The 25,694-nt window shown below is 38.7% G+C and overlaps 5 protein-coding genes across 5 annotated transcripts; 3 read left to right on the top strand and 2 right to left on the bottom strand.

Moving 5' to 3' along the window:
- Nucleotides 1–1,073: 1,073 nt before the first annotated feature.
- LOC147281692 (uncharacterized) lies at nt 1,074–3,635 on the top strand. The gene is made up of 2 exons (XM_086247561.1): nt 1,074–1,828; nt 3,282–3,635. The coding sequence occupies exons 1-2, from the start codon at nt 1,239–1,241 to the stop codon at nt 3,286–3,288; spliced, it is 597 nt and encodes a 198-aa protein (XP_086103687.1). The 5' UTR covers nt 1,074–1,238; the 3' UTR covers nt 3,289–3,635.
- A 7,603-nt stretch (nt 3,636–11,238) lies between these two features.
- Nucleotides 11,239–11,911, top strand: LOC147281691 (histone H2B.9-like). The gene has a single exon (XM_086246419.1). The coding sequence runs from the start codon at nt 11,308–11,310 to the stop codon at nt 11,704–11,706; it is 399 nt and encodes a 132-aa protein (XP_086102545.1). The 5' UTR covers nt 11,239–11,307; the 3' UTR covers nt 11,707–11,911.
- A 1,129-nt stretch (nt 11,912–13,040) lies between these two features.
- On the bottom strand, nt 13,041–14,357 carry LOC147281690 (histone H2A-like). The gene is made up of 2 exons (XM_086249318.1): nt 14,054–14,357; nt 13,041–13,539 (listed from the first exon to the last, which is right to left on the bottom strand). Exons 1-2 carry the CDS (start codon nt 14,261–14,263, stop codon nt 13,297–13,299), a joined length of 453 nt encoding a protein of 150 aa, XP_086105444.1. The 5' UTR covers nt 14,264–14,357; the 3' UTR covers nt 13,041–13,296.
- A 4,157-nt stretch (nt 14,358–18,514) lies between these two features.
- On the top strand, nt 18,515–20,625 carry LOC147281689 (uncharacterized). The gene is made up of 3 exons (XM_086249224.1): nt 18,515–18,737; nt 18,911–19,381; nt 20,022–20,625. Exons 2-3 carry the CDS (start codon nt 18,926–18,928, stop codon nt 20,445–20,447), a joined length of 882 nt encoding a protein of 293 aa, XP_086105350.1. The 5' UTR covers nt 18,515–18,737; nt 18,911–18,925; the 3' UTR covers nt 20,448–20,625.
- A 589-nt stretch (nt 20,626–21,214) lies between these two features.
- LOC147281688 (arginine biosynthesis protein ArgJ family) lies at nt 21,215–25,644 on the bottom strand. Its single transcript, XM_086247288.1, has 17 exons — nt 25,420–25,644; nt 25,239–25,340; nt 25,001–25,124; nt 24,803–24,876; nt 24,616–24,660; nt 24,366–24,416; nt 24,200–24,268; nt 23,953–24,011; nt 23,777–23,846; nt 23,292–23,372; nt 23,129–23,215; nt 22,865–22,987; nt 22,652–22,714; nt 22,083–22,160; nt 21,859–22,004; nt 21,510–21,580; nt 21,215–21,348 (listed from the first exon to the last, which is right to left on the bottom strand). Exons 1-17 carry the CDS (start codon nt 25,477–25,479, stop codon nt 21,266–21,268), a joined length of 1,386 nt encoding a protein of 461 aa, XP_086103414.1. The 5' UTR covers nt 25,480–25,644; the 3' UTR covers nt 21,215–21,265.
- Nucleotides 25,645–25,694: the final 50 nt, after the last annotated feature.

The raw sequence follows: 25,694 nt of genomic DNA, 5'->3' as shown, positions 1-25,694 counted from the left end.
GACTCAATTTTCACTTTATTACCTAACAAAAAAATTGAATCAATGTAGCACTTTAATTTATTATTTTTTGCAATGTACCTTCTCAGTTACATTCTCTCAATGTTTCCGTTAAAAATAAGAATATCTTGGTATTTTTTATGTTAGTTTTTTTGTTAAGCAGAAAAGAAAAACCTTTGAGGAAGGCTTGGGCCCCAAAAGTGGAGGGTTTGGGCCTAATTTTTTATTTAATTTTTATAGAGCTTCTAAATGATGCCCCAATTGCTTTTTTTATTCTTCTCTTAATTTCTTCTCTTGAATCTTTCAAATTTGCCCTTAATTGTTGAAAAAAAAAAACAGTAATGCTACACTTACCACATTTTTATACCACAATTTCATACCACCTTACATGGCATTCATGTATTGGATACTAAAAAATAAAAAATAAAACTTAAAAAAGAAAAAGGAAATACCCTTCCAGTAAAGTAATGACACATAAGATGGTATACAAACGTGGGAAAAAAAATGTGGGACAATTAGCATTATTGAAAAAAAAAATCACCTCACACTCGAGCCCCACCCCACCACCCTCTCCTCCTCCCATGCGACCACCCTGCCGGCCGCCCACCACTCTCATTGGCTGGTGTATGTCATCTCCTCTCTTATTTTCTCTTCTCTTTATCACTTCAGTCTAAAGAAAAGAAAAGCGTCACCAATGACCTTGCTATCATAAAGCGTCGCATTTATTAAGCTTTACATGCTATAATATGGCTCTAATCTTTCATGAGCTATTCTCTCATAATAAGGTGTGTCACATGAGTTATGAATCTCATCTATTTGTGAGTTGATTCCTCTAACAGTATTATGAAGATTTTCACTACAGTATGATATTGCCCAATGAGTCCATTTTTGCTCAACACAAAAAGGCGGTGGTGTCGTGGTGAGCAAAACTGAATCCATTGCCCAATTACAATATGATAAACGTCCAGCTCATGACCATAGTGTACTTATCACCTAATTCCACGTGGCTCCATCTGACGTGCACACCTGGAAAAATATAACACCCATCCTCAATCCTCGTTAAGCCACCAAAATCAAGATATTTCACCCAAAACCTGAAGCATAAAAGCCATAAACCCTCGCCAAGCCACTCTTTACCTCCAATCCCCAAAACCCAAAAACCCTTCCAGCCAATGTCTTAAAACCCTATACCAGCCCGAACCCAAAGGCAAACCATACCATACCAAGCCAAGCCAAACACCATGAGCTCCTTCACCAACACCACCAACTTCGACAACCTGCTGCTCCAAACCCTAATGGGCAGGCTCCAAATCCGACCCCAAAACAACAACTCCTTCCTCTCTCAAACCCTCGAAGATCTTCTCTTCGACGCCGCCAATCTCTCCGGCGATGACGACGACGATGACGAGAACAAAACCCAACTCGCCAAAGAAGAATCCAAGCTCGAGAAGGACATCATCCGGGTCATTCTCAGTGGCAAGACCGATTCCCTCAAACCCAATTCCGGTCAGGCCGTGACGATCGGTGAGCATCACATATGTGTCGGGTTTCACGAGGAAACGGGTTCTGACTATCGGGTATGGGAGTGGCACGGCCATATCATGCTCTTTGACGAAGAAAATGGGTACACGCCAGAGTATATATATGGCAATTACTTTGAAAGACTGATTGGTAAGGTGCGTGGTGGTGGTGATGTTCGTGTTGCGGAGGCCAAGGAAGAGGAGGAGGATAAAGAGAAGGTTGGGAATTTGGGGCTCAGGGAATTGATTGATGGTGGGGATTTGGGTCAGGGTCGGATTCTTCATCGGAATATAAACGCGGGTTCTGCAAGGTTTGTATGAATTACCCTGTCTTTTTTCTTTTCATATTTTCGTTTGATGTTCTTGTCTTTTCCGCTTCGCATTTGTTACTGTTGAACCGTTTTAGGTTTTCAATGTAGTTGTGACATGTGAGTTTTAGAAAAGTAGAAATGCCATAATTTTTTTTTTTTGGAACTTATATTTAGTGATAGCTCGCCACTTCAATAGCATTTTTATGCTCATTAGCTTAATACTTTAGCCTGTTTAGGTAATTTCTCATGTTGGAGTTTGCAGTGAGGATAACCCTTCATCTAGATATCAGGGTAAAGACTTCAATACCAAGTGTGTTTTTGAAAGATCGAACAGAGGGAAGGGCACATCTATTTTGGAGTTAGAATTAATAATAAGTTTATTGTAATTGTACTAAATAAAGTTGAAACCTCTAAACTAGATCACATTTTTGTAATTAAGAGACAGGTAGTAGTTGATGGAATTAGAATATGGCCATTGGTGAATTTGGTTGCCTATAGACAAAGTTATAATGATTAAACTCCTATGAACAAAGTTATCCATAAGGTTGTTCAAGATGTTGACATAAAATCTTACGAAGTGACTAATATCTTCCTATTAGATAGGCTGAGCAAAATATGTATGACCAAGTAACGTCTTAGATGTTTAGACCTGCTATCGTGAATTTGCCAATACAATATGGCTATGAGTTAGGCCAGCATCTCACAAGGAACTCGAGAATGATCCTGCAATTACTCTATCTTACCATCAACTGTTCACATTTTTGGTAGTCTCAACAATATCAACATAGCACAACATCCTAGAGAATGATTCTGCTACTAATTGCTCATTACTATAAGTTTATTCGCGTGTTTGGTAGTCTTAACAATATTCTGCAGCATCCTTGATCCTTATACTTGTTGAACCAGTCTTGCTTCAAGTTGGTTTCTATACCCCTCATTATCTTTTTCTTCATCATAATTTGATCATCTTCTTCTTCTTATCCCCAATGACTTTATGACTTGTGTTTTAGGGCATCAAATGTGAAAAAAACTAGTAGTCGTAGTTGAGTTGTGTTCATGTTTAATAAATTTTGCATGATCCTTCTGAAGTCTTTTTTCTGATTCCTTCACCAAGCAATATATATTTCTATGAAAACCTTGCATGTGTTGCCTTATAATTACCTTCTCCAATTACCTGCACCTGCATGTTCCACTTCTGTTCATGGTAAGTTGTGGTTCAAAGATCATAAATAAGGTGGGTGCAGATGAATTGGCTTAGGATTCTAAAATTATGTCATTACCTTTATGCAAACTATTTCATATCTGGCTGTATTTAATCACTCTGTGTATATGTATAAACCTAATTAAAGTTATGGTAGCATGTGCTTTTGTCTTAAGTATCATGCTGGTCATCCCATTTGCAATAAAGTTAATATTCTTTGCATGTTTTCCATTATCATCTTTCCTCTTACAGGATTTAGCTGAGATGAAAAGCGTTGGTTTGCACAAGGTGGATCTGCATTGAGCTTCTCATTGCTTTGGTTACTTGGAGTTGGAGATCAAGGTTGCTTTTCCATTTACATGGTATTTGTATGCTGTTTTCTATTGTTTTCGTTTGAATTTCTAATACGTTGGACAGTACAGAAGAGGAAGAAGGAATGTATTGTGAGACAAATAATTCTGTTAAAGTAGTTATTCTTATTAGTTTATCAATGGACTAAATTTGTGCATCAGTCTTTTCTTTTACTTGGTTGTAAATTTTTGTTTTGCCTCTAAGCTGGCTGGTATAAAGCATAGTCAGATATGGCTACTGTGATTTGACATTGAATCCTCCTTTCCTGTTTTACAATGGTTGAGAATTCCTGATTCCCATTCAGACAGAGCTCTTTAGTATTCTTGTTTCCTTTTATATGTTACTGTGTATTGCTCTCCTAATGGGTTGGTTGAACATTTGTTGTCTCTCAACGGGTCATGGTTACAGGTCCAATCCCGTATTGTTCTTCTGAGTGCTGGTGAGTATAATAGGAAGTACATGATGATTCAGTCTGCCATGGCCTTTTATGCAAAAATCTTTACCTTGAAAAGAGATTCTGATCGAGTTTCATAGAAATGTGATTCTCAGATTCTGGTTCCAAAATGCTGTATTATATTTTGGATAAGCTTGTTATGATGTTTCTAATTTATTACTTGAGGTTCCATCGATAGAGCTCTGTTTTTTGACTGATGAGTTGCACAGAAACTGCAAATAAAGTTGGGGCTTGTGATTACTCTGTTCCACATGATATCATGGATGCACCCAACTCTATACGATAGCATTTGTAAGTTGTAGGACTATATCGTTGATTAAAATTTGGATGCCAAAGCTTAAAGTCCCAGTTTGGTGGCAGTTGTACCATTTTTTCAGAAATGGCCCGAAATTTTTTCCTGCAGTCAGTGTCCATTGATTTGCCAAATCATGAATCAGAGCAGAGGAATGAGGAATGAGCTAGCAAGCTCTTGATGCACGGGATGAGGATAAAATAAAAAAATAAAATAAAAAAATTTAAAAGAGTACATGAACAAATTTTTTTTATTTTTTAGTGTCTAATGTATGAATATCATGTAAATTAAAAAAAAAAATTGGGATTTCTAACACAAGTGTAAATAAATATGACCGTGGGAAAATATGAACAAAGAAATGGAAAATATTTATTTTAGAAAATAAAGTAAACAAAATTAGTTAAAACATTTTTTTAACCATATTTTTCAAGAGAATATGGTAATATTTTTTTGGGCAAATTACACAAAAGTATCTCAACTAACCACCCTATATCACTTGAGTACCCCAATTACAAAAAGTTGCTCTCAGGTACCTCAATTACTGATTTTGCACGCCCAGGTACCTCCGTCAGCTTTTCCGTCTGGGAGCCGTTAATTGCCTACGTGGACTCTGACCTGGGCCACGCGGGACGCAAACCTGGCACTGACGCGGCGACCCCAGATTGGTTCCCGCCCAAATTAGCCCAGTCAGCATCTTCCCTCCAAAAACTGAGCTGCCACGTCACTTAAAATAATAATAAAATAATAAAACAATTAAACCTGAGTTTTAAAAATCAAATAACATATAAACAAAACAATTAAACGTTTCAGATTTCAGTAATTCTAGAAGCTTATCCCAACTACACAGACCTTCGATCTCCCACCAGGCCACCACCATTGTTGTCCTCCTGAGATCAGAACACCAGAAAAGCGAGATCGAAACACCAGAAAAGCCATACCCTCCCGACACTAGAACAAGACATTGAAGAAAAGCGATGGGTTGGAAGTTTCGCCCGCACGATGTGTTGGAAATGCCCATCTATGGTAAGTTGCTCATTTGAATCTCTTGAATTCCTAGTTTTTCCGTCTTTAAGGCTTTATATTTCTTTGTTTAGGCCTTTATATAAAGCTTTAGGCGCGTAGATTCTTTGTCTTGCTTTTAGGGTTTTCGGTGGGTACGGTGGGTTTGGACTTTGTGTAGATTCTTCTCTGGGCATGTGGGAATTGTCGCGTGCTTTGTCTGGTAGTGTGTTATTTTATAGGGAAGTGCTTTGTTGAGTCATAAAGCAAGTAGTGTTATTTGTCCTCTGTTGCTTTACTGGTAGGTGGTCTGAATGAATAAAGCAAGTAGTGTTATTTTAACAATTGACTGGTAGGTGGTCTAAATGAATAACAGTTGCATTCGACTGTGGTATTTGTCCTCTGTTGCTTTACTTTATGCATTTAAATAGTGACTTAAAAATTCAGAATGCATTCGTCAGTCAATTGTTGATTGCATATTGCCTTTTTTTTTTTGCACAGACAATCCTGAAAAGTTCTCCATTCGACTGCACCATGGTGGGGAATTAACACACGCAGAGTATAAGGGTGGCAAAATACAATGGGTTGATAACTGCAATAAACAATACATGTGCTTCAAATATATAGATAAAATGGCAGAAAAGTTGGGTTATGGAAAAAGTTTCATCTTCTACTACTACAAGTACCCTGAATGGGAATATGATGAGGGTTTGCTGTTGTTGGAGTCCGAAGATGATGTGAGCTACATGGTTAGTGTAGTGCCAGAGGATCTTCCAATATTAGACATGTATTTTGAGCATCTCACACCAGAAGAAGCTTACAAGAGGCACAAGGAGTATGTAGATGACATATACACTATGCCATCTACAGTGGTTATTGAAGATCCCGAGGAGGAAAATGATGATGAACCTGAACATGTTGGTGATGATGATGAACCTGAAGAAACCCTGAATGGTAATGATGTACCAATGAGGGATCAAAGTGATGAAGAAAATAGAGATCCAGTTGGTGAGGGAGTTCATATTACTGAGGGGCAATCTGATGACTTTATGGATCCTGACTTCCCACCTGATGATGATCAGACTAGGTTTACAAGGTTTGTGGAGGAAGAATGTGAGATGGAAGGCAATCCTTCTCAACCTACAGAGCCACAACCTACAGAGCCACAACCTAATGCTGCTCCAGGATCCACAGATCATGCTTCCACCAGTCAGGCTCCTTCAAGTTCAGTACCAAATTTAGATTTGGATGTAGGAGAGATTGATGATCCTGAGGAGGGATACAGGATAGAGGAGCTAGAGAGTATCCATGGTAGTGATGATGAGGATGCACCAACCAGAAGGTATCCTGCATTCAATCCTGACACTGACCTAGCTGACCCTCAGTTCATTTGTGGCCAAACTTATAGAGATGCTGTGTTGTTTAGGGCAGCCATCAAGCAATATTCAATCAAGAATGGTTTTGGTAAAATTCACTTCACTCGAAATTCAACATTGAAGCTTAATGTCAGGTGTGCAAAAGGTTGTCCTTGGAAGATCCATGTGGGGAAGATGTACAAACAGCCTACTTTGCAAATCAAGAAGATCTACAAGCATCATGAGTGCCAGAGGATCCATGAGAACAGGAATATTCTTGCTGAATGGATATGTGACAAGTACTTAGATAGGATCAGGAACACTCCAGAATGGTCCACTGACTCATTCCAGCAGACTGTTTCATCTGAGTGGAATGTCAAGGTGACAAGAATGCTAGCTTACAGGGCATTGAGGAGGGCAAAAAATATCATTGAAGGCACACATGCTGAGCAGTACAGGAGACTATGGGATTACTGTGCAGAGGTTAGGAGGACAAACCCTGGGACCACTACACAGGTTGAAATGGATGAAGGGAGGTTTCTGAGATGTTATATGTGCTTAGGTGCATGTAAGGAGGGTTTTAAGAAAGCTTGCAGACCAATAGTGGGGCTTGATGGTTGCCACTTAAAAGGTCCATATGGAGGGCAACTGCTTGTGGCTGTTGGTGTGAATGCTAATGAAGAAACCTGGGTCATAGCTTACGCAGCTGTGGAAATAGAGAACAAGGACAGCTGGTCTTGGTTTGTTGAGTTACTTGCTAATGATCTAGACATTGTCAACTCCCACCACTGGACTTTTATCACTGACCAGCAAAAGGGTTTGTTGCCAGCCATACAGGACATATTACCCAATAGTCAACAAAGATTTTGTGTTAGGCACTTGTACACAAATTTCAACAAAGAGCATAAGGGTCAGGCCCTGAAGGATGCTTTGTGGAAAAGTGCCAGGGCCACTTGCATTCCACATTTCGATACTGCTATGGATGAAGTAAGACAACTTTCTGATGCTGCATATGTCTGGTTAAAGCAAAGGCCTGCTGAGCACTGGAGCAGATCACACTTTCAATGTGGGCCACACTGTGATATGCTGCTTAACAACATATGTGAGTCTTTCAATTCTGTGATATTGAAAGCCAGAGGGAAGCCAATCCTCACCATGTTCGAGATGGTAAGAACTATGCTAATGAAGAGGATCCAAGTTAGGAGGGACAAAATGCTCCGATGGAACATACCTATTTGTCCCAAGGTTGTGAAAAAAGTGGAGGACAACAAGGATGCATGCAGGGGATGTGTGATAACATGGAATGGAGATAGGAGCTACCAAGTGGATGCTGAGAGGGGTCAGATCTTTGTTGTGAATTTGGAAGATCGGACATGTGCATGTAGAAAATTCCAACTGACTGGGATCCCTTGTTTGCATGCAGTGGCAGTCATGAATCATATGCATTTGAATCATTATGACTATGTGGCCTCATGCTACAGCAAGGAGAAATACTTGGAGGCTTACACATGCCTCATCAATCCAGTCAATGGTATGAGTTTGTGGGAGCGAACAAGGAAGACTCCACCAGAACCTCCCCAATACAATAGACAACCTGGAAGACCAAAAATGAAGAGGAAGAGGGGTGCAAATGAGCCACTGCAGCCTCTGGCTGACATGACTGCACTAGGCAGGGAAGAGCAAATCACAGTCAAATGCTCCATTTGCCATCAAACTGGCCATAATGCCAGGACTTGTCACAGGCATTTGCCAAGGAGAAGAGGTGCAGCACCAACCACTGTTAGAGGAGGGCGCTCTCAAGCTAGACAAAATGGAGGGGCAAGTACATCTACAACGAGCCAGAGGAGAGGAGGAAGAGCACATGTAATATTCAAAATGATCATGGTGTGAATTTTATAGAACATTTGCATACCTATAGACTGATTTGTTTTGTACTTTGCAGACCAACAGAGGTGCTAGGGGAAGAAGAGGTTCTCATGCTGCTCAACTATCTCAGTCATCTCAGTCCAACACTCAAGGAGCACCCCCAGCCTCCCAAAACACTCAGTGAAGCAGGTTGCCTTGATGGCAAGAATGAACAATGGGTTGTATTGACATTTTGCTTTTTTTTTTTTGTGGAAAATATGGTTTGTTTTGTGTTTTGGAATTACAGATGAAGCTAGGCTATTTAAGTGATTTTGTAATACATGTGAAGTTAGGGACTTTGGAGCCTTTCAACAGATTTTGTGCAGGTGGGAATATCTTTTTTGGACATAATGGTGAACAAGTAGACAAGGTTATTGAAGTTAGTATTGCACAGATTGACACATGCAGGGTTTTTTGTGTAACAAGTAGACAAGGTTTTTTGTATTGCACAGTGAACAAGTAGACAAGGTTGTTGTGTAATTGACATTATCTAAGCGAATGCAGGGTTTTTTGTGGTATTCCTTATGAGCCTCTTTTTGTTTTTTGCCATGACTTGTGAGCCTTATTTACATTTTAAAGTCCAATTTTACATGGTATTATCAAACCATACACCCACCCTGGGAGAAGGCGTGAGAATTCTAATAGGGGATTTTTGAAACCATGTTATGTATAATAGTGTGTTTGCCATCACCACAATGAAGCTATAAAAGGAACCTCAAAATAAACCATTTAAATTGCAATTGCATTGCATTGCATTGCATTGCATTAAAGCCATAAACCATTTCATAAAAGGCATAAACCATTTCAAAATAAACCATTTGCATTGCATAAAGGCAGAAACAAGTCCAAAAAAACCACAAAATATCTGGCCATGGTTAACCTACAAACCTAAACACCCACCTATGCTGGCATATACCCACAACATCATAACGCCTGAAGCCAACAACAAAGTGAAAAACAGCTTGTTCTTCCTTCCCAGTATCTTTAGGCATAAACGAGTCCAAAAAAACCACAAAATTTCTGGCCATGGTTAACCCAAAAAACCTAAACACCCACCCTAACCCCTTAACTGCTAGCATATACCCATAACATCAAAACACCTGAAGCCAACAGCAAAGTGAAAAGCAATTTGTTCTTCCTTCTCACTATCTTAAGCTTGTCCTCAGCCATCGTCGCCTTCCTAAGCAACCCTGGTATAATCACCCTCGAGCGTTCACACATCGGGGGGTCCACCCATTCCCAGAATTGGCAGCCTCCTCGCTGTACATTGCAAAAAATTGTCAAGTTTCAAAAAACAAAATTACCTATTATCTTTATTCAAGAACAAGACAGGCATACCCCATAACTGGCACACCGGACAAATCTCCTCCCAGGGTTTAGATCAGTCCAAGAAGTGAAGAGTACAGCTCTTCGCCCACAATTGCAAGATACCGAATCCATTGGAGAGAAGGGTGAACTGGAACAGAGCATACCCAGAGAAGATTCCTCGGATCTAGAAGATGAAGCCCAATAATGCAAGGTTTTTCTCTTCAATAGTTCTCTCCAATAACCCTAAGTCCTAAATAATCTTCGCGTTTTTCCAAGAACTGATCAGGAAGAAGAGAAACTAAGACAATTCCGGTTTAATTGTTTTGTTTTTAAACGTTTTATTATTTTATTATTATTTTAAGTGACGTGGCAGCTCAGTTTTTGGAGGGAAGATGCTGACTGGGCTAATTTGGGCGGGAACCAATCTGGGGTCGCCGCGTCAGTGCCAGGTTTGCGTCCCGCGTGGCCCAGGTCAGAGTCCACGTAGGCAATTAACGGCTCCCAGACGGAAAAGCTGACGGAGGTACCTGGGCGTGCAAAATCAGTAATTGAGGTACCTGAGAGCAACTTTTTGTAATTGGGGTACTCAAGTGATATAGGGTGGTTAGTTGAGGTACTTTTGTGTAATTTGCCCTATTTTTTTAACCATATTTATGTCTACATAGTTGAAGACCTGAAATTGTTTCGAGAATAAGGTAATCATAATTCATAAAACAATATGTAGACATTAATTGGCATTTTATTACGAAAATGGGTCCAATTATCAGTAGGCTTGGCAAAAATACACATGATACGACACAGAAATTTACGGGTTTGGGTTCCAGGTTATTGGTAGACCTGGCAAACTGGTCAGGTGAAGTGGGTTCGGGTCAAACTCAACACGATCCGTTAACCAAAGGGTGGCAAAAACTTCAATCTGAACCCGACTCGAAAAATAATGGATATACACGACCCGGCCCGTTTTTATCCGTTAAAAAAAAATACATTTTTCAGCAAAAAAACTTGAATTAAATATACTTTATTACATAAATAAATACATTTTATCACATAAATAAATATATTTTATTACATAAATGTATATTTTAAATATTTCACATAATAAATGTACAAATTAAATGATCAATCTTATTAAAAAAAAATATTTCTTAACGGATACCCACAAATTAAACTGACCCAACCTGTTATTTTAACAAGTCAAATAGGGGGTGACATACCACCTATTTATTTGCTATAGATGTTTTGTTTTTCATACATGGAAAATCTGAAATCCTACGGTGAAGAGAGTGGCCAAGTCAATATTGCCTTTACGCAATCGTCCGGTTGACATTTGAGACCGTGCCTAAATCAACCTCGTTTTCCCCAATCGAATCCGTAAGACTACGACTCAAGCGATCCAACCGCCAAAGCACATCCAGATCAATCCAACGGACAATAAAACATCCACGTCCGCGATCCTCGTGAAAACCCAAGCGCCCAATGAGGAGCAACCCGATGACAGTATATAAAGACTCGCGCTCTTTCTCTCCCTCCACCGAAATTCCTGAATTCACTCTGTGCGCAGTAGTTGGTTCGTTTGGTATCGTTTCGGTTTGGGTTCACGAAATCATCAGATCAATGGCTCCGACGAAGGCGGAGAAAGCGCCGTCGGGGGCGGAGAAGAAGCCGAAGGCGGAGAAGAAGATCCCAATGGAAGGCGGAGGAGGCGTGGAGAAGAAGAAGAAGAAGGCGAAGAAGAGCACGGAGACGTACAAGATCTACATCTTCAAGGTGCTGAAGCAGGTACACCCGGACATCGGGATCTCGAGCAAGGCCATGGGCATCATGAACAGCTTCATCAACGACATCTTCGAGAAGCTCGCGCAGGAGGCCTCGCGTTTGGCTCGCTACAACAAGAAGCCCACCATTACGTCCAGGGAGATTCAGACCGCGGTCAGGTTGGTCCTGCCCGGTGAGCTCGCCAAGCACGCCGTCTCCGAGGGCACCAAGGCCGTCACCAAGTTTACCAGTTGTTGATATATATATTTTTTTCTTCCTTGAATCTTTTGTTAATGATTGGATTTTCAAGTTTACCAGTTTGCTAATGAAATCCTTTAGATTCTGTTTCTCGATGGTGTTTGGTTTCTTGAATAAGATGCATGCAATAATTTTTAACAAAACAATAATCAGGAAAAATTGTACTTGGTTTTATGTAAATGGGTTCTGATTTGAGTTTGTTCGAGATGAGGATTGCAATTAGTTTTGGGGAACATCTTGCGTAAAAGATAGTATTTTTATTGTTGTTGTGGAAATTTTATCATTTTCATGCTTTTTGTTTGTTCTGATATCATGTGACAACTATTGTCCCCTGAAATGAAGCATTATCAGGTAGATGAAGGTTTGTGGATTGAAATTTTCAGTCAGTGGATGAGTCTGGATAGCATGGAAAAGGCTACATTGTCTCTAATGGGGGCAGTAGAGGTAGAGGAACAGGGTGAAGGAGACAGAAAATAAGTTCAATTCCTGTTTTGGGGTAGAGGAAAACAAGTTGAATTGCTGCAGTGGTAGTGCAACCTTTCAGTTGCCTAAAGCATGCAACCCTTAATGTATGAGAAAAGTCTACAATATGCCAGATAAATAGCCATATGATTTGTATAAAACAGAGCAATGAGACTAAATACGTTTTTGTTTTTTAAAGGTTCATATCAGCTCACATAGACTGGACCAATGACTAAAAGCTTTTGGGTAAAGACAAGGAACAAACTCAAAGTTGAATAAAATTGAGGTTAATTGAAAACAATCTAGTAAGAGCCCTTTAGTGACCCGAGAGATTAAGGCAGTGAGTCAGTGACACAGTTTACCATTGCTAAATGTGGTTAAAACACTCATGACTTGTTATCAATGGTTGTAATCTTTCCATTATGAAATTGGAACAAGACTTAAGTATGTGTTACATTCATTAATATATTGTGATTTATTTCTAAGGATTGTTCTTTCAGAAGAATCAGAACATATCTCTAGACTATTATGCCACTGATGATGCACCAGCGCAGTACATAACCAAATAGTTTCTGCTTGCTTCCTTCATAGCTAACAATGACAAAAGTTATATAGTTCTGATTAATGAATCTGATAATGGTTTGATAAGCTTTCAAATGTTGAGCAACTCACCATATTTTAACGATTTTGACCCTCATGATTATCCCAATAAGGTCTCAATGACGATCCTGGTCCAGGTCTCACTGATCTGGTAGATGACACTGCTTTATTTATGTCTCTACAATACAGATTCTTAATCCAGATTCTTTTTCCAAACACTCAAGCATCAAGAAGAATACAGTCTAGAAAGATTAAGAGAGAAGTGCAACACATACCAACAACCTAAATGAAACACTACTTATATAAATTACCTCCAACTGCAGCAACAAGTGAAAATTACAAGTCTGGCAAATTTCATTTCATCTGAAACAAAGCATGTTCTACAAGGATGTGGCGACAGAGTACAGTGGTCTTAAATCCTAAGGGAATTATGACACATGAAGCATCCCTACAAACAAAATACATAGACAACTACTCCATACAGAGATACATTACTTGCACAGACACTACTGATAGTACTGAGAGAGGTTAAGCTTTCTTAGGGGACTTGGTGGCTTTGGATGGAGACTTGGGCTCCTTTGCAGCCGCCTTTTCAGGCTTCTTTGGAAGAAGCACAGGGTTGATGTTGGGAAGCACACCACCATGGGCAATTGTCACACCAGCAAGGAGCTTTCCGAGTTCTTCATCATTCCTCACGGCCAACAGCAGGTGCCTTGGGATAATGCGATTCTTCTTGTTGTCTCTTGCAGCATTTCCAGCTAGTTCCAAAACCTAAGCAAATCACTCCAATCACAGTTATCACCACCTTACAGTACAAAGTATGGTTAATGCTATATAAAGCATATACTTGAACCCCATTTTGTCACAAACAAAAATGCAGGCAATTGATAACAAAATAAAACAGAAACCCATAAAACAAAGCAACCCACTCAGCTATCACGTATTAAAGCTCAGATTTTTCAAATTGAGGGAATGCAATACAATAATCATAGTGCAGAGTTTGGGCTCTCAGTTTAAACCCAACAAAATAGCTCAGCTGCATATCATATCAAAAGCCAATTCATTTGTAAGGACGCACAAAACGTAACTGAGATGTTCAGTAAAAGTAAGCTAATCTGACTCTAGATTTGCCCTATAATTAGAAAACCCATGATTTCATTTTCCTTTCTTCCCTAGTTTCTTAGCAATCAAACAGATCCCAACTGATAATCAAAAGCAGAAACCCTAAGAGCCTTAAAGCAATTTATCAGTTCAATCAGAGAGAGAGAGATGAAGCTAAGATTACCTCAGCAGCAAGGTACTCGAGGACAGCAGCCAGGTAAACAGGAGCTCCGGTTCCGACCCGCTGAGCGTACCGGCCATTCTTCAAATACCGGCCGATTCGTCCGACCGGGAACTGCAGACCGGCTCTGACGGACCGGGTCACCGGTTTTTTCTTCGGACCGCCAGCTTTCCTTCCTCCCGCGCCTTTCTTGAATTTTCCCCCGGTTTCCATCACCCTGCCTCGGCCCTAGTATAAAGCTTCTATACTAATTTTCCCGAGAAACAAACAGAAAATTAACAAAATTAAAAATTTGAGCAAATCGAGCTTGAGCATGGGAGTGGTGAGATATATACTGGGCTAAGGTTAAAGCACCAACCATGGTTTGGAATTCGCGGTTTTTGGCCGTTGGATTGCTCCGATCAACGGTTCTGAGATGCTGAGCTGGCAATCGGTGGAGTGTGAGGTGGATCAAAGGGGTGAGGTCGACAGCAGTAGTGACATGGACGCAGGTCACAATGTGGATTAGATAACTTCCAAATTGGGCCCAACTGTTCAATACCCGATCCGCTTAACCCATTTTAATAACAAATTCAAAGCATAATTAAATGAAATAAGACAAATAAATCACTAAATTTCATTTTTGATCCCTGTAGTTTGGATCAAGTTTTATTTCGGTTTATATAGTTTAAGACAAATAAATCACTAAATTTCATTTTTGATCCCTGTAGTTTGGATCAAATTTTATTTCGATTTATATAGTTTTAATTGTTTTGAGATCATGTAATTTATAAATAATTGTAATTCAAAGACACGATAATAACTTACTCCATTAATTCGTTAAATTCATCATTGAATCGTTAACGGTATATAAAGTACATGACCTTCGCTATTGGTATGCACTTCTGATCTGATGGCTGGCAAGGTTGCCGACCTCCCTTTTCTTCCGAAAGGAGTGATGTGAAAAGAGAGAGAGAGAGAGAAGAGGAAGAGAAAAAGGATAGAGAAAGTAAAGAGGGAGGAAAATTGAGAGAATGGCAATGTGCCGGTGGTGTGGATCCAACCACCGACGATGAGGACGACGAAGGGGTGGGTGGAAGCTAGCCTTTGCTGGGATCTGATTAAGGTTCATCTTTTCCTTTTCTTTTTGTTTTTTTTTTTTTACTTAAAAATTATCTTTTGTTTGGTTTGGACCATTTCACAAATGTGAGGGTATATAGAGAGATATTGTTTTAAAATTAAAGTAACATGAGTGTGTAATGAGCAGCCCTCTTATGAAGTTTTAAAATCAAACAATATGTCCAATTAGAATTACTCCAAAAACAATATACACATGCCAAAGCCCAATTGTCCCTAACAAGGAAGGCTAGTGCTAGAAGGGTTAAGTGAAAACTAAAAAGGCCCAGCCCACCACAAAAAGCATGCATCGACTAAACATTTAGTAACCATGTGTCCATCTTAACTTTTATAGTCTTTATCTCTTTTAATACGTGACTTAAAATGTTAAGTGATGAGAAAGATAATCACATGAGTGTATACACTCGAGGTAGATAAGTCTTTCTCATAATGGACATAACAAGTTGAGCATTGATTTTTTTATAATGTTAAAGAGGTGAAATTTGAATTTGAAATTTCTCAAACATTATAGAGAAAAATACGACAATGTTATTGGTAGTAAAGTTTTGATTAATCTATGACAAACTATACTTAATGTAATTTTACGACGTTATCAAATTTTAAAACTCCTGTACTAAATTGAAAGTGATACTATAATTAATGTAAGTATTTTGTAATTTGCCCTAATTGTTAATACCAATATATTTTGGACAAACCATCGTAGCAATGTTTTTTCTAGCAAGATAAAAGGTATTTTCATGAATAGTTCCAATATAAATTAACATATCAAGGGCAAGGAATAAAATTTCGAGTTTCGAGGAAATTTCGATGAAAATTTCGACGGAAATTTCGAAGATTTTTTAATTTCGACAAAAATTTGACGGAAATGACAGAAATTGCTATCAAAATACAGAAATTTTGAATGAAACTTTACCATATGTTTATTTAGCATATTATCTACTAAATTGATAAAAAAATATTGAAGAAACCAAATTATATAGTAAGTTTTATGTGATATAAGATGAATATAATGCACGCTGGAGACAAATACTGTTAAATAAAATTAGTACAATGAATAAATGAAATTAGTATATTGTTTATACTCTATAATCTATATACTAAACCCTATATACTTTATATACCCTATTACTCTTTATACTCTATAATATATACACTAAACTCTATATATTCTATATTCTTTAAAATATAGTATAAGATATTAGAGTTTATGCCCTTTAGAATATTTTTAATTATTTTTTATATAAAAATGTGTTATGGTTTAAGATTTAAAAATAACTAAACAAAACCCCAAAAATGCCAAACAAAACTCTAAATTTTTTTTTTTTCCTTCTAATTGCTCAAACCCCCAAATCCCAATAAATCCTACACGGCTTGACAGCTACACCTTTTTCTTTTTTTTCTTTTTCTTTTCTTTTCTTTCCTTTTTTTTTTCTTTCCTTCTTATCCTTCCTGTGACTTTCTTCTTTCCTCTCATATATCAATCTCCCCAGCCACTGTGTTGCAAACTTGCAAGTTGCATATATGATATATCATATATGATGAACACACACGAAAACAAAAGCAAAACCCAACACAACGTACACAGCACACCTGCTAGAATTTCGCGAAATTTTATCATATATGATGAACACACGCCGAAATGATATATCTCTTCTCTCTCCTCCATCTCCCTTCTCTGCGTCAATCCTCCCAGATCTTCCCTCTCTTCCTCCTCTCCCTCCCCATCTCTTCTCTCTTCTCACCCGTCTTTCTCCTCCCTCCCCATTCATGCCAAGACAGACGAAGATCTATAAACTTCATGAAAAAGAGTTGGGTTTGTATTTCTCTGAGCGAAATTTCGACAAAATTTCGCCAAATTTCGGCGAAATTTCGCCAAATTTCGGCGAAATTTCGCCAAATTTGAACATTTCGGCGAAATTTTAGCGAAATATTTATAGTTGTGTGATAAAATTTTGATACCCTCAAAAATCGAAATTTTCGGCCAAATTTCGCCGAAAATTTCAAAATTTAACTCCTTGATCAAGAGCTTCTAAAAAAGAAAAGAAAATAAATCACTGCTTAAATCACCAAACACCTCTCAAGTCCACATAAAAATCGAAAGAACCTTAGGGAGGTGTAGTGTATATAGATTTATATAGACTTTTGTAAACTTTTTTTAAGTGATAGACTTTTGCAGAATTCTACGGAGTTCTATAAAGTCTATAGAAATCTTTAAAAATCTGCAGGAAAAAGGTCGGATTTATAATGACTTTGAAATACACATAAAAGTCTTTCAAAGTCTATTAACATCCATCATTAAATGAATTCTATAAAAATCAATGACTTTTTAAATACACCTAGACTTTTTAAAAGTCATTAAAAGTTTTAATTGAATACCACATGACTTTTATAGACTCCTTAAAATTCTTAATTGAATATATATAAGCTTTTACGAACTTTTTTAAAGTCTTTAAAAATCTTAATTAAATATCACATGACTTTTAAATATTACAAAAGTTTTTTAAAATTTATAGACAATGAATAATGCTATATTTACCACATTCTTATACCACATTTTTATACCATCTTACGTGTCATTATTTTACTGGACAAAATTTTTTTTTATTTTTTATTTTTGTTTTTATTTTTTAGTATCCAATGTATGAATGCCATGTAAGTTGCCACATAAGGTGGTATAAAATTGTGATATAAAAATATGGGATATCTAGCACTACTGATATACAATACACCCCACTTAAAAACAAAAAAAAACTTACCCCTTGATCAAAGTCCAAAAGGCCAATTTTGACCCAGCCCAACCCAACTAAAAATCTCCAAGCAACCGACTGACTTCGAGCGAATCCGAGATGCACACGTGTACGTCCCCAATTTGATCTTTGGAACCGCAAGATGTCTCGGACAAAAAACCCCCATTGACCCAAATATTCCGTCGTCTTCTTTCTATAAATATCCAAAACCCCAACCTCTTTTCTCCGTCTGATCCAATTTCTCCGATCTCTCAGCGACCTCTCTGTGATGACTCCGCACCTATAAATACGCGCACATTTGCCCATTTGGTCTCTTACCATGCTTCTTTCCCCAAACCCCTGATTCTTCTAAGCCCACCCAGAAACCCTTTTTCTCAAATCTCTTACCACCACCACTGTTTCGCGATCTGGAGCTGTTTGAGTATTGTTCTGTGCCACCTCGTGCGGGTTTGGGGGTTTCGAAGAGCATACGATAATGCCTTCGGTGCCCATTCAACTCCTGCTACGACCCCTGGTCCCTTCCTTGACTTCCTTCCACGGCGGCTCTTGCTCTCATCGTCTGAAACGTCTCGAAAAAGGTGATCGGCGCGGTAATCTTAGTTAACATTAGGTTTTAGTCGCTTGGGTATTTTCGTCTTTTGCTTGCTCATCTTCCCAGGATCGATCCCTCTTCGTTGGGTGTCCGTACGAGATTGGGTAACTTTTTATTGAGAAATCAGAGGTTTAGGGATCGAAGAATTCGTAGTAAGGCTTTCAAAGTTTCTGGTATCGTTTCCTTAAGTTCTGGTTCTCAACGTTTTTGTAGCTCTACTTTTTTCCACGAGGTACTTCAATTTGTAAATTTTATTTTATTTTCAGTTCATATGCTTTATATTTTCAAATTTTGGGTTAATTTAAATATTTGGTTATTTACAGGTTTATGTGTGTTGGGTAACTGGGTTAGTTTCTAGTGTGGTATTTAATGTTGATTAACATGTGGGTTTTTGGCACCATGTAGAATCTGATATTGTAGATGGACATAAGCTCTCCTTGTGGTAAGTCGGTGTTGGAAAATGTAGACAGCTTCCGAGGTTTGCAGTGCTCTGTGAACCAAAAGCGAAGTCCTTCTAGTTCTCTTACCCGTGATTCGGTAAATGACCTTGGAAATGCTCTTGGCGAGTCCTTGAGTATCAAAGATGTTGGAGAAGAGTCCTTAAATATCAAAGATGATGGAGAAGTGGGACATGCTTCTAATGGGGATGATATTAGCGATGTGGATAAGAGAAATGCATGCAAAGGTCTTGGAGGACAACATGAAAAAGTCACTCAAAAGTGCTTGAACAAGTGTGCAACCTTTCCTCATTCTAATGTGGTGCTGCCTCCTATTGCTTCCTCAGATGTGGAAGAGGAGGAACCTGAAACAGCTTTGGTTTGGCTATTTGGCGAGGAACATTTTCACCAAGCCTACTCACGCTCAATGTCTTTGCCTGTAAGTTATCTATCCTTATTGGTAAAGTCTATTGGTCATATAGTTAGTATACTTTTTTTTTTGTTCCTAATACTATATTTTCATTGCTGATAATTGAATTTGTTAAAGGAAGTTGTTATAATCATGAGCTAATATTGAACTATGCCTGGCTTGATACGCCTCACATTCCACATTTTAAACGGAACATGCTGCATGTAGTCTAGAGTTTTGGATCCTGCTTCCCTTTGGCTCCACTTCAAGTTGGGGAGAAGGGTGTGTTAGCTTCTGTGTGTTTTTCCATGCATGCATTTGTTTTCATTTTTTGGGTTTTGTGATCCTATACTCTATGCTTTCTCCATGTTGTCAGGTAGTTGGTGTCTAGCATATCATGCTCATTCTAGAATCTACTTATATTTGTTGTGCATCTCCTATATTAAGTTAACCAGCATTTTTTATGCTTCTTTGATTAAACTGCCTGCCTAAAAGACAATATAAAATATAATTAGTTTATTAAGCGTGACATGGGTGGTAGAGTAGCATGCTGTCTTCAAGTAGTTTGGGATGGATTGAACTGGCTACTTGAAATAAATGTTGTGATGGTTAACTTGAGCTTCTTCAGGTATTTTGCTGAGATTATTATTGTCTTTAATGCTTTGTGCAGGCTCCTTTGAAGCTTCTTTCTGCTATGAAAGGTAGCCGGGAGAAAGAGGGGTTATCACCAGGTAAACTTAATGTCACTTGGGCCCCCGATGTGTATGATCCGCCAGCTACATCGATGTCGCACACAGTTAGAGGCAAGAAACAGCAGAAGTCAAAGAACAAGAAAAATTGGAAGAAAGATGGAAAGAAGGGGCAAAAGGGCAACTCTTCACGAGGGAGCAGTGGAAAAGACAAGAAGCAAGTTCGTAGGGTTGGGGCTTCTGAGAGGAGTCACAGATCTCTGGATGCCCGCGAAATATTAGTTGACACAAATGATGGTTTTGGTGAGCTTGTGGTCGGCAGCCCAGACCCACATTCCTATTGTGGGAGTTCCTTCTTGAAAAAGTCGCTCACGAACATGCATTACCCAGTTGCAGAAGCCCTGTGAGCAACATATTTTGTTGGACATATCTCGTCCCTCACTGTAGATAAATAAGTAACACGCCAAGACAGTTTTGTTGATGGGTGTATGAGAAAAACAATCTGCTACTCTTTATGTGTGTCCTTGTTTATTACCCAATTTGGGGAACCCTTTATATAATGTGTGGTTGCTTATGTTTCGTACAGAGTAACAATTTGTAATTAGAGTTGCTGTCTAGTCAGTGGTCTGGCACTTGTGCTGTTGTGCCCTACATACTGGGAATCATGTTTTTTGTTCACAAAATTCTGTTTTTCTGGCTCCGATTTTATTAGCAGGATGGATGAACATGAGTGAGAAAAGTAACAGTATCCACCAAAGTGCCTTAGGTGTGTCCCTCAGAGAGGCTGTAAGCCTGTAACTTTTTAGAGTTTTGATTTGAGCGAGGGTTATGAATAGTGTTACCTTTTTGGGCACAATTTGATGAAATCTAGGATAGGGTTTGTCCCAGAAACAAAGTTTAGTTCGAGTTGTACGTGTTGGTTTCAGAGTCTTTTGTCATCCATGTTCGAATGGGCAAAGACGCGGCCTTTTCCCTATTCTCTCATTCCCTCTCTATGCTTAAGTTAGAAAAAAAAAATCAGTCATCTTCTCATTCTTGATTTCTGTTTTGAAGCCAAGGTTGCAAAAGGCTGTGGGAGATGGTGTTCCAGACCCATTAAACACACTCACCTCAAGCTTGAGAGCTCCAAATGCTAAATTAATCAAAAGTAAATTGAAGATCTAGCTAAAAATATCTCATTTGTAAGTCGAGTTCAGGGTCACATAACTTAAATCAAATGAGCACTTTATGTTGTGTACTCGGCATTTATTTTAACATAATCATAACTTAAATCACAGCCCCATGCTTGCCCGCGTCCTGGTCCATCACCTGTTGAAAAGTAAAGGGCAAGTTAAATTGGATAGACACGAAGGATGTACAAAGGCAGATGGAAGCATTACATATCATGTCGAGGGTTTGCATTCTCTATTTTTCTATGGTTTCAAATAAATATCCAACTTGCATTTGCTTCACATGGTTCAGAAACCTACCTACAGATACATTAATTACAACTGTGCCATGGATCTCGCCAGCCTTCCTGAGGTAGTCACTAGCCGCACCCCTGAAAAAAATCCAGCTACTCAGACCTATATTCTGAGAGGGAAAAGGAGAAGATGACATGCTGAAAGGGAAAATGTGCTTGATGCAGATGCACCCCGAAACATCTACATCTCTAGAACAAAAATGGTTAATTCGAGTACTTTCCAGTATAAAAATGAACAGTTAGACCCAATGTGGTCTCAACTGGATCGGAGAAGGGAAAGTTTTGGTCACTTGAGGAGAAATATCATTCGTTGGAATTCGGACTTTCAAAATGTCAAAAACAAGCCTTATTGTTACCTGTCAAATGATTGTGGTTCCCCACCATCCATGAGCAGAATATCCCCTAACAATACTCGGAGCTTGTTTTGAGCAAAAGAAATTCCTGCATAGCCTGCGGCAGCAGCTATGCGTCCCCAGTTTGGATCTCTGCCATACACTGCAGCCTGATTGACATTTGGAAAGTAAATTAGTATATTCTATACAGCAGGATCAAAAAGGTAGGTGGAGTCCGGATATCATGCCTTTACAAGTGAAGAAGATGCAACCGACCGTGCTATTTTTGCTGCTTCAGCCTCACTGTCTGCACCAGTCACTGTGACCTGCACATCTAAGTCAGGATTAGCAATGCATTTTCGACCTCATACATGAAAGACCTCAAGTTCATCATCCTTGAAACACCAAAGTGCGAAAAATTGCATAGTCCAGTACTCATGAATCTAGATCCTACATTGATCTGTTTACTAGATAATGTTAGATTTGTGAGACTAAGGAACAATTTCAGTTAAGCATCAAATAAAATTTGAAAGAACAGGGGAAATAGCAATCGGAAACCTTTTAAAGATTATGATAAAATATTAAGCATAACTTACAGTGGAAAAGCATCAAAGATTAGAGGATCATAAAATTCAACTCTCAAATCATTACTAAATCACAATGATAAGCATCACATTTCTACTTTTACCTACTTTTGCAATCATTTTTGTGCTTTGGATATATTATTTTCAGCACCAGTTATACTTAGAAGTGGAGGTCTGGTACATCATAAAATTAGGGTTGTTTAGCACAAAAATCCTTAAATAAGATTGCAGACCTCAATTAGGCATGTTGCTCCTTCTCCATCCCAAGCTATTGATTTCGCAAGACCTTGCATTACCTGGAAAATGAATACATTACAGTTTGAATCAATTGAATTGCAAAAGCTTGTTTTCAAGAAAAATTTGAGGCATCTAAACAAACAGATCTGGATCATTTTTTCATTGATTCTCAGTGTGTAGATTCAAAGTTAAATGGATGCTGGGCTAACCACATCAAGGCATGCTTGAAGTTGTACTGCCTCATTGCTACTAAAGGAAGATATCATTCTTGCTCCAGATAACCCACTAGCTAAGGCAATGACAGTATCATTGGTACTGGTATCTCCATCTACCTGCAGCAAAGCCATACCTGACTGGGTTATCATAATACAAGAACAAAATGCAACAAGGTGGGAATAAGTTACACCATGATAGGTCTAGCCCCACCAAGTTATGATGTTCACTAATTGAGATAAGAACAATTTTTTACGGACTGTTATCTGGTTGAAACTTCGATTTACAGCAATCTGAACCATTTTTCTCCAAACATCACTGGTAACCATGGCATCAGTTGTTACTACCTGTTATATCAACAAATTGAGTTAGTATTATGAGCTATTAAAAGACATCAAGAGAGAAGCATTAGAAGACACATACACCAAGCATGGTAGCCATATTTGGGTGGATCATCCCAGAACCTTTTGCCATTCCTCCAACTCTTATATTTGTCCCTCCAACCTGAGCAATTCACCAGTTTTGGTAAGCACCTGCCTGGTTTCTACAAATTGTAATACCTACAAGTTTGATATTTAAATAATCTTGCTTTCTATGAACAAAAAAGAAAAGAAATAATTTACTTGGTAGTAACATATGGTAACATTGACAATTATTATCACAATGAAATTGAACCATTCAGAGTCATCCCGACATCTGGCATCACACAGTATGCTTTAAAAACAAACAAAAATAAGCAAATAACAGTTGCTCCTGATTGGGTCATTGGTCCAACATCCATATCATGATCCCAGCATATTAACCCAGATAAACCCAAGCCAAAGTTTGTACAGCAAATCAGCAATAACCAAAATAGCAGATTTTTCAGTCATCAAAGATATAAATACATGAAACAAGATCTTGCACACCTGAGACTGAATTGCCACACTCTTGCTAACAAGGTCAGTTGTTGTGATTGCTACTGCTGCATTATCTGCCCTGCAGTAGAATAGGGAATTCAAAGCTGAAAATAATTACAACCGGACACATAAACATGAAAGTATGCCAATTATCTGAGGTAAGTTGATAAAATATTGGCATTTACCCCTCAGTTGATGATGATAGTGAATTAACCAGTTTTGGAAGAGATTTTAGGAGTGCTTCCTGCATATGAGACTTAAAGAATGAATCATTTTGTACAACAATAAAAACAACAGATCACATTATATATCTATCAAACTAACAAACATGCAACATTTTATCGGCTGACCAGTTTAAACCTTACAAGAAATAATGTGCACATCAGTAGGATTAGCATAACAACAAAACAAGCATATGGAGAAATATGTTACCTTTTTTATCCTTTGACCAATCACACCAGTGGATTCAATCAGCACTTCCTCTGGCTTCATTTGAAGTAGCTGCAGTACAAAGCCTCAAAATTACAAGGGATCCCAATCCTGCCTAGGCAGGAGCATCTATGAGATTGACATGTTTGTCACCCCAAATGTCGCATACCTTAGCAAGGCTGCTGGCGCATTCTATTACATCTTGATAACCTGCATCGCCCTGGACAGCATTGGAAGGTTTATTAGCCATGTATGACTAACTGTAACAGCATATTTGAGGGTGACTCAAAGAACTCCCAAGTTTTTGAAGGAAAAAATATAAAGGAATTGACAATATGTGCCAATAATGTGCTGCTGCACTTATACTGAAAGCACAATGCAAAAAAGATACAGAACATCTTGGTGTTCTCGAAGCTTACCGTTGCTGCATTGGCTTGACCAGCATTTATCAAAACTGCCCGTGCCTAACAAGTTATAAAGATTTGTCATTAGCATATAAATGACAAAATTCAATCACCAAAGCAGCGCGTAAACAACAAGTTCATCCCTCTTATCATCACAGGCTAACAAATAAAAGAAGCACCCAAACAAGACACTCTGCCATACCGTTTTTGAAGTGTTTAATGCAGTTTTGCAGTATAACACTGGTGCAGCTGCTACCACATTGGTGGTAAATGACCCTGGAGTACATGGAATGTACAAATCGACACCAAATTAGCTCAAAATATGATTACTTTGAAGCATAAGCCAAATCCAAAATCAGTAGGTGTTTGGTATCAACATTAAAGCAAATGAACAACTCACCAGCAGACATGGCGTCGACATCACAAGTGACAAGTGCAAGATCAGGCTTGACGCCTTTGGCGCGCAGGCCGCCGTATAAACCTGCAGCTTTGAATCCTTCTGCAGCTGTAACTCCTCCGGGAATCTACAGACTCACAAAGTCACACACACACACTTGTGAAACTGATTAGTGAGTTATATATATATACATATAGAAAATGCAGTAAATCAAAGACGGTATTGAAGAAGAAAATGTCACCTGCTTCCAAGGCCCTTGGGGGAGGAAAATGGGAGCAGCTGGAATGTGATCGGACACTTCACTTGCAGACATCGAAACAACAGCAGAAAACTTTAAATCTCTCTGAGACGAAAAAGGAGCTCAGAATTTGCAGAAAATAAAAGAGCATCTGAGCATGGATATGCTAGTGTGAGATACTGACCTTTGGAGTGTAAAATGCTGGGAATTTGATGGAGACGTACTGAGAAACACATAGAGACATTTCTGCAAAAGAATCGGAAGCTTTCTGTGTGGTGGAATTGGAGTTGAAAATGGAGGTTTTAGGGTTTTGCGGTCGAAAGGTTTCGAGCACTATAGTGAAAAGTGAACGTGAGACCCTGGGTACTCAGTACACAGGAGAGAGTCTTTGTATCTGCAGTACGGCGTACAACGCAGATGAGTTTTGTTTCAAACTGATATTCAGTAGACCAAAATGTA

Source organism: Dryas octopetala, chromosome 6 (assembly GCF_963921425.1).
Source record: "Dryas octopetala chromosome 6, drDryOcto1.1, whole genome shotgun sequence".
In the NCBI taxonomy this organism is placed as follows: Eukaryota; Viridiplantae; Streptophyta; class Magnoliopsida; order Rosales; family Rosaceae; genus Dryas; species Dryas octopetala.
This window is presented reverse-complemented; position numbering and strand designations above follow the sequence as displayed.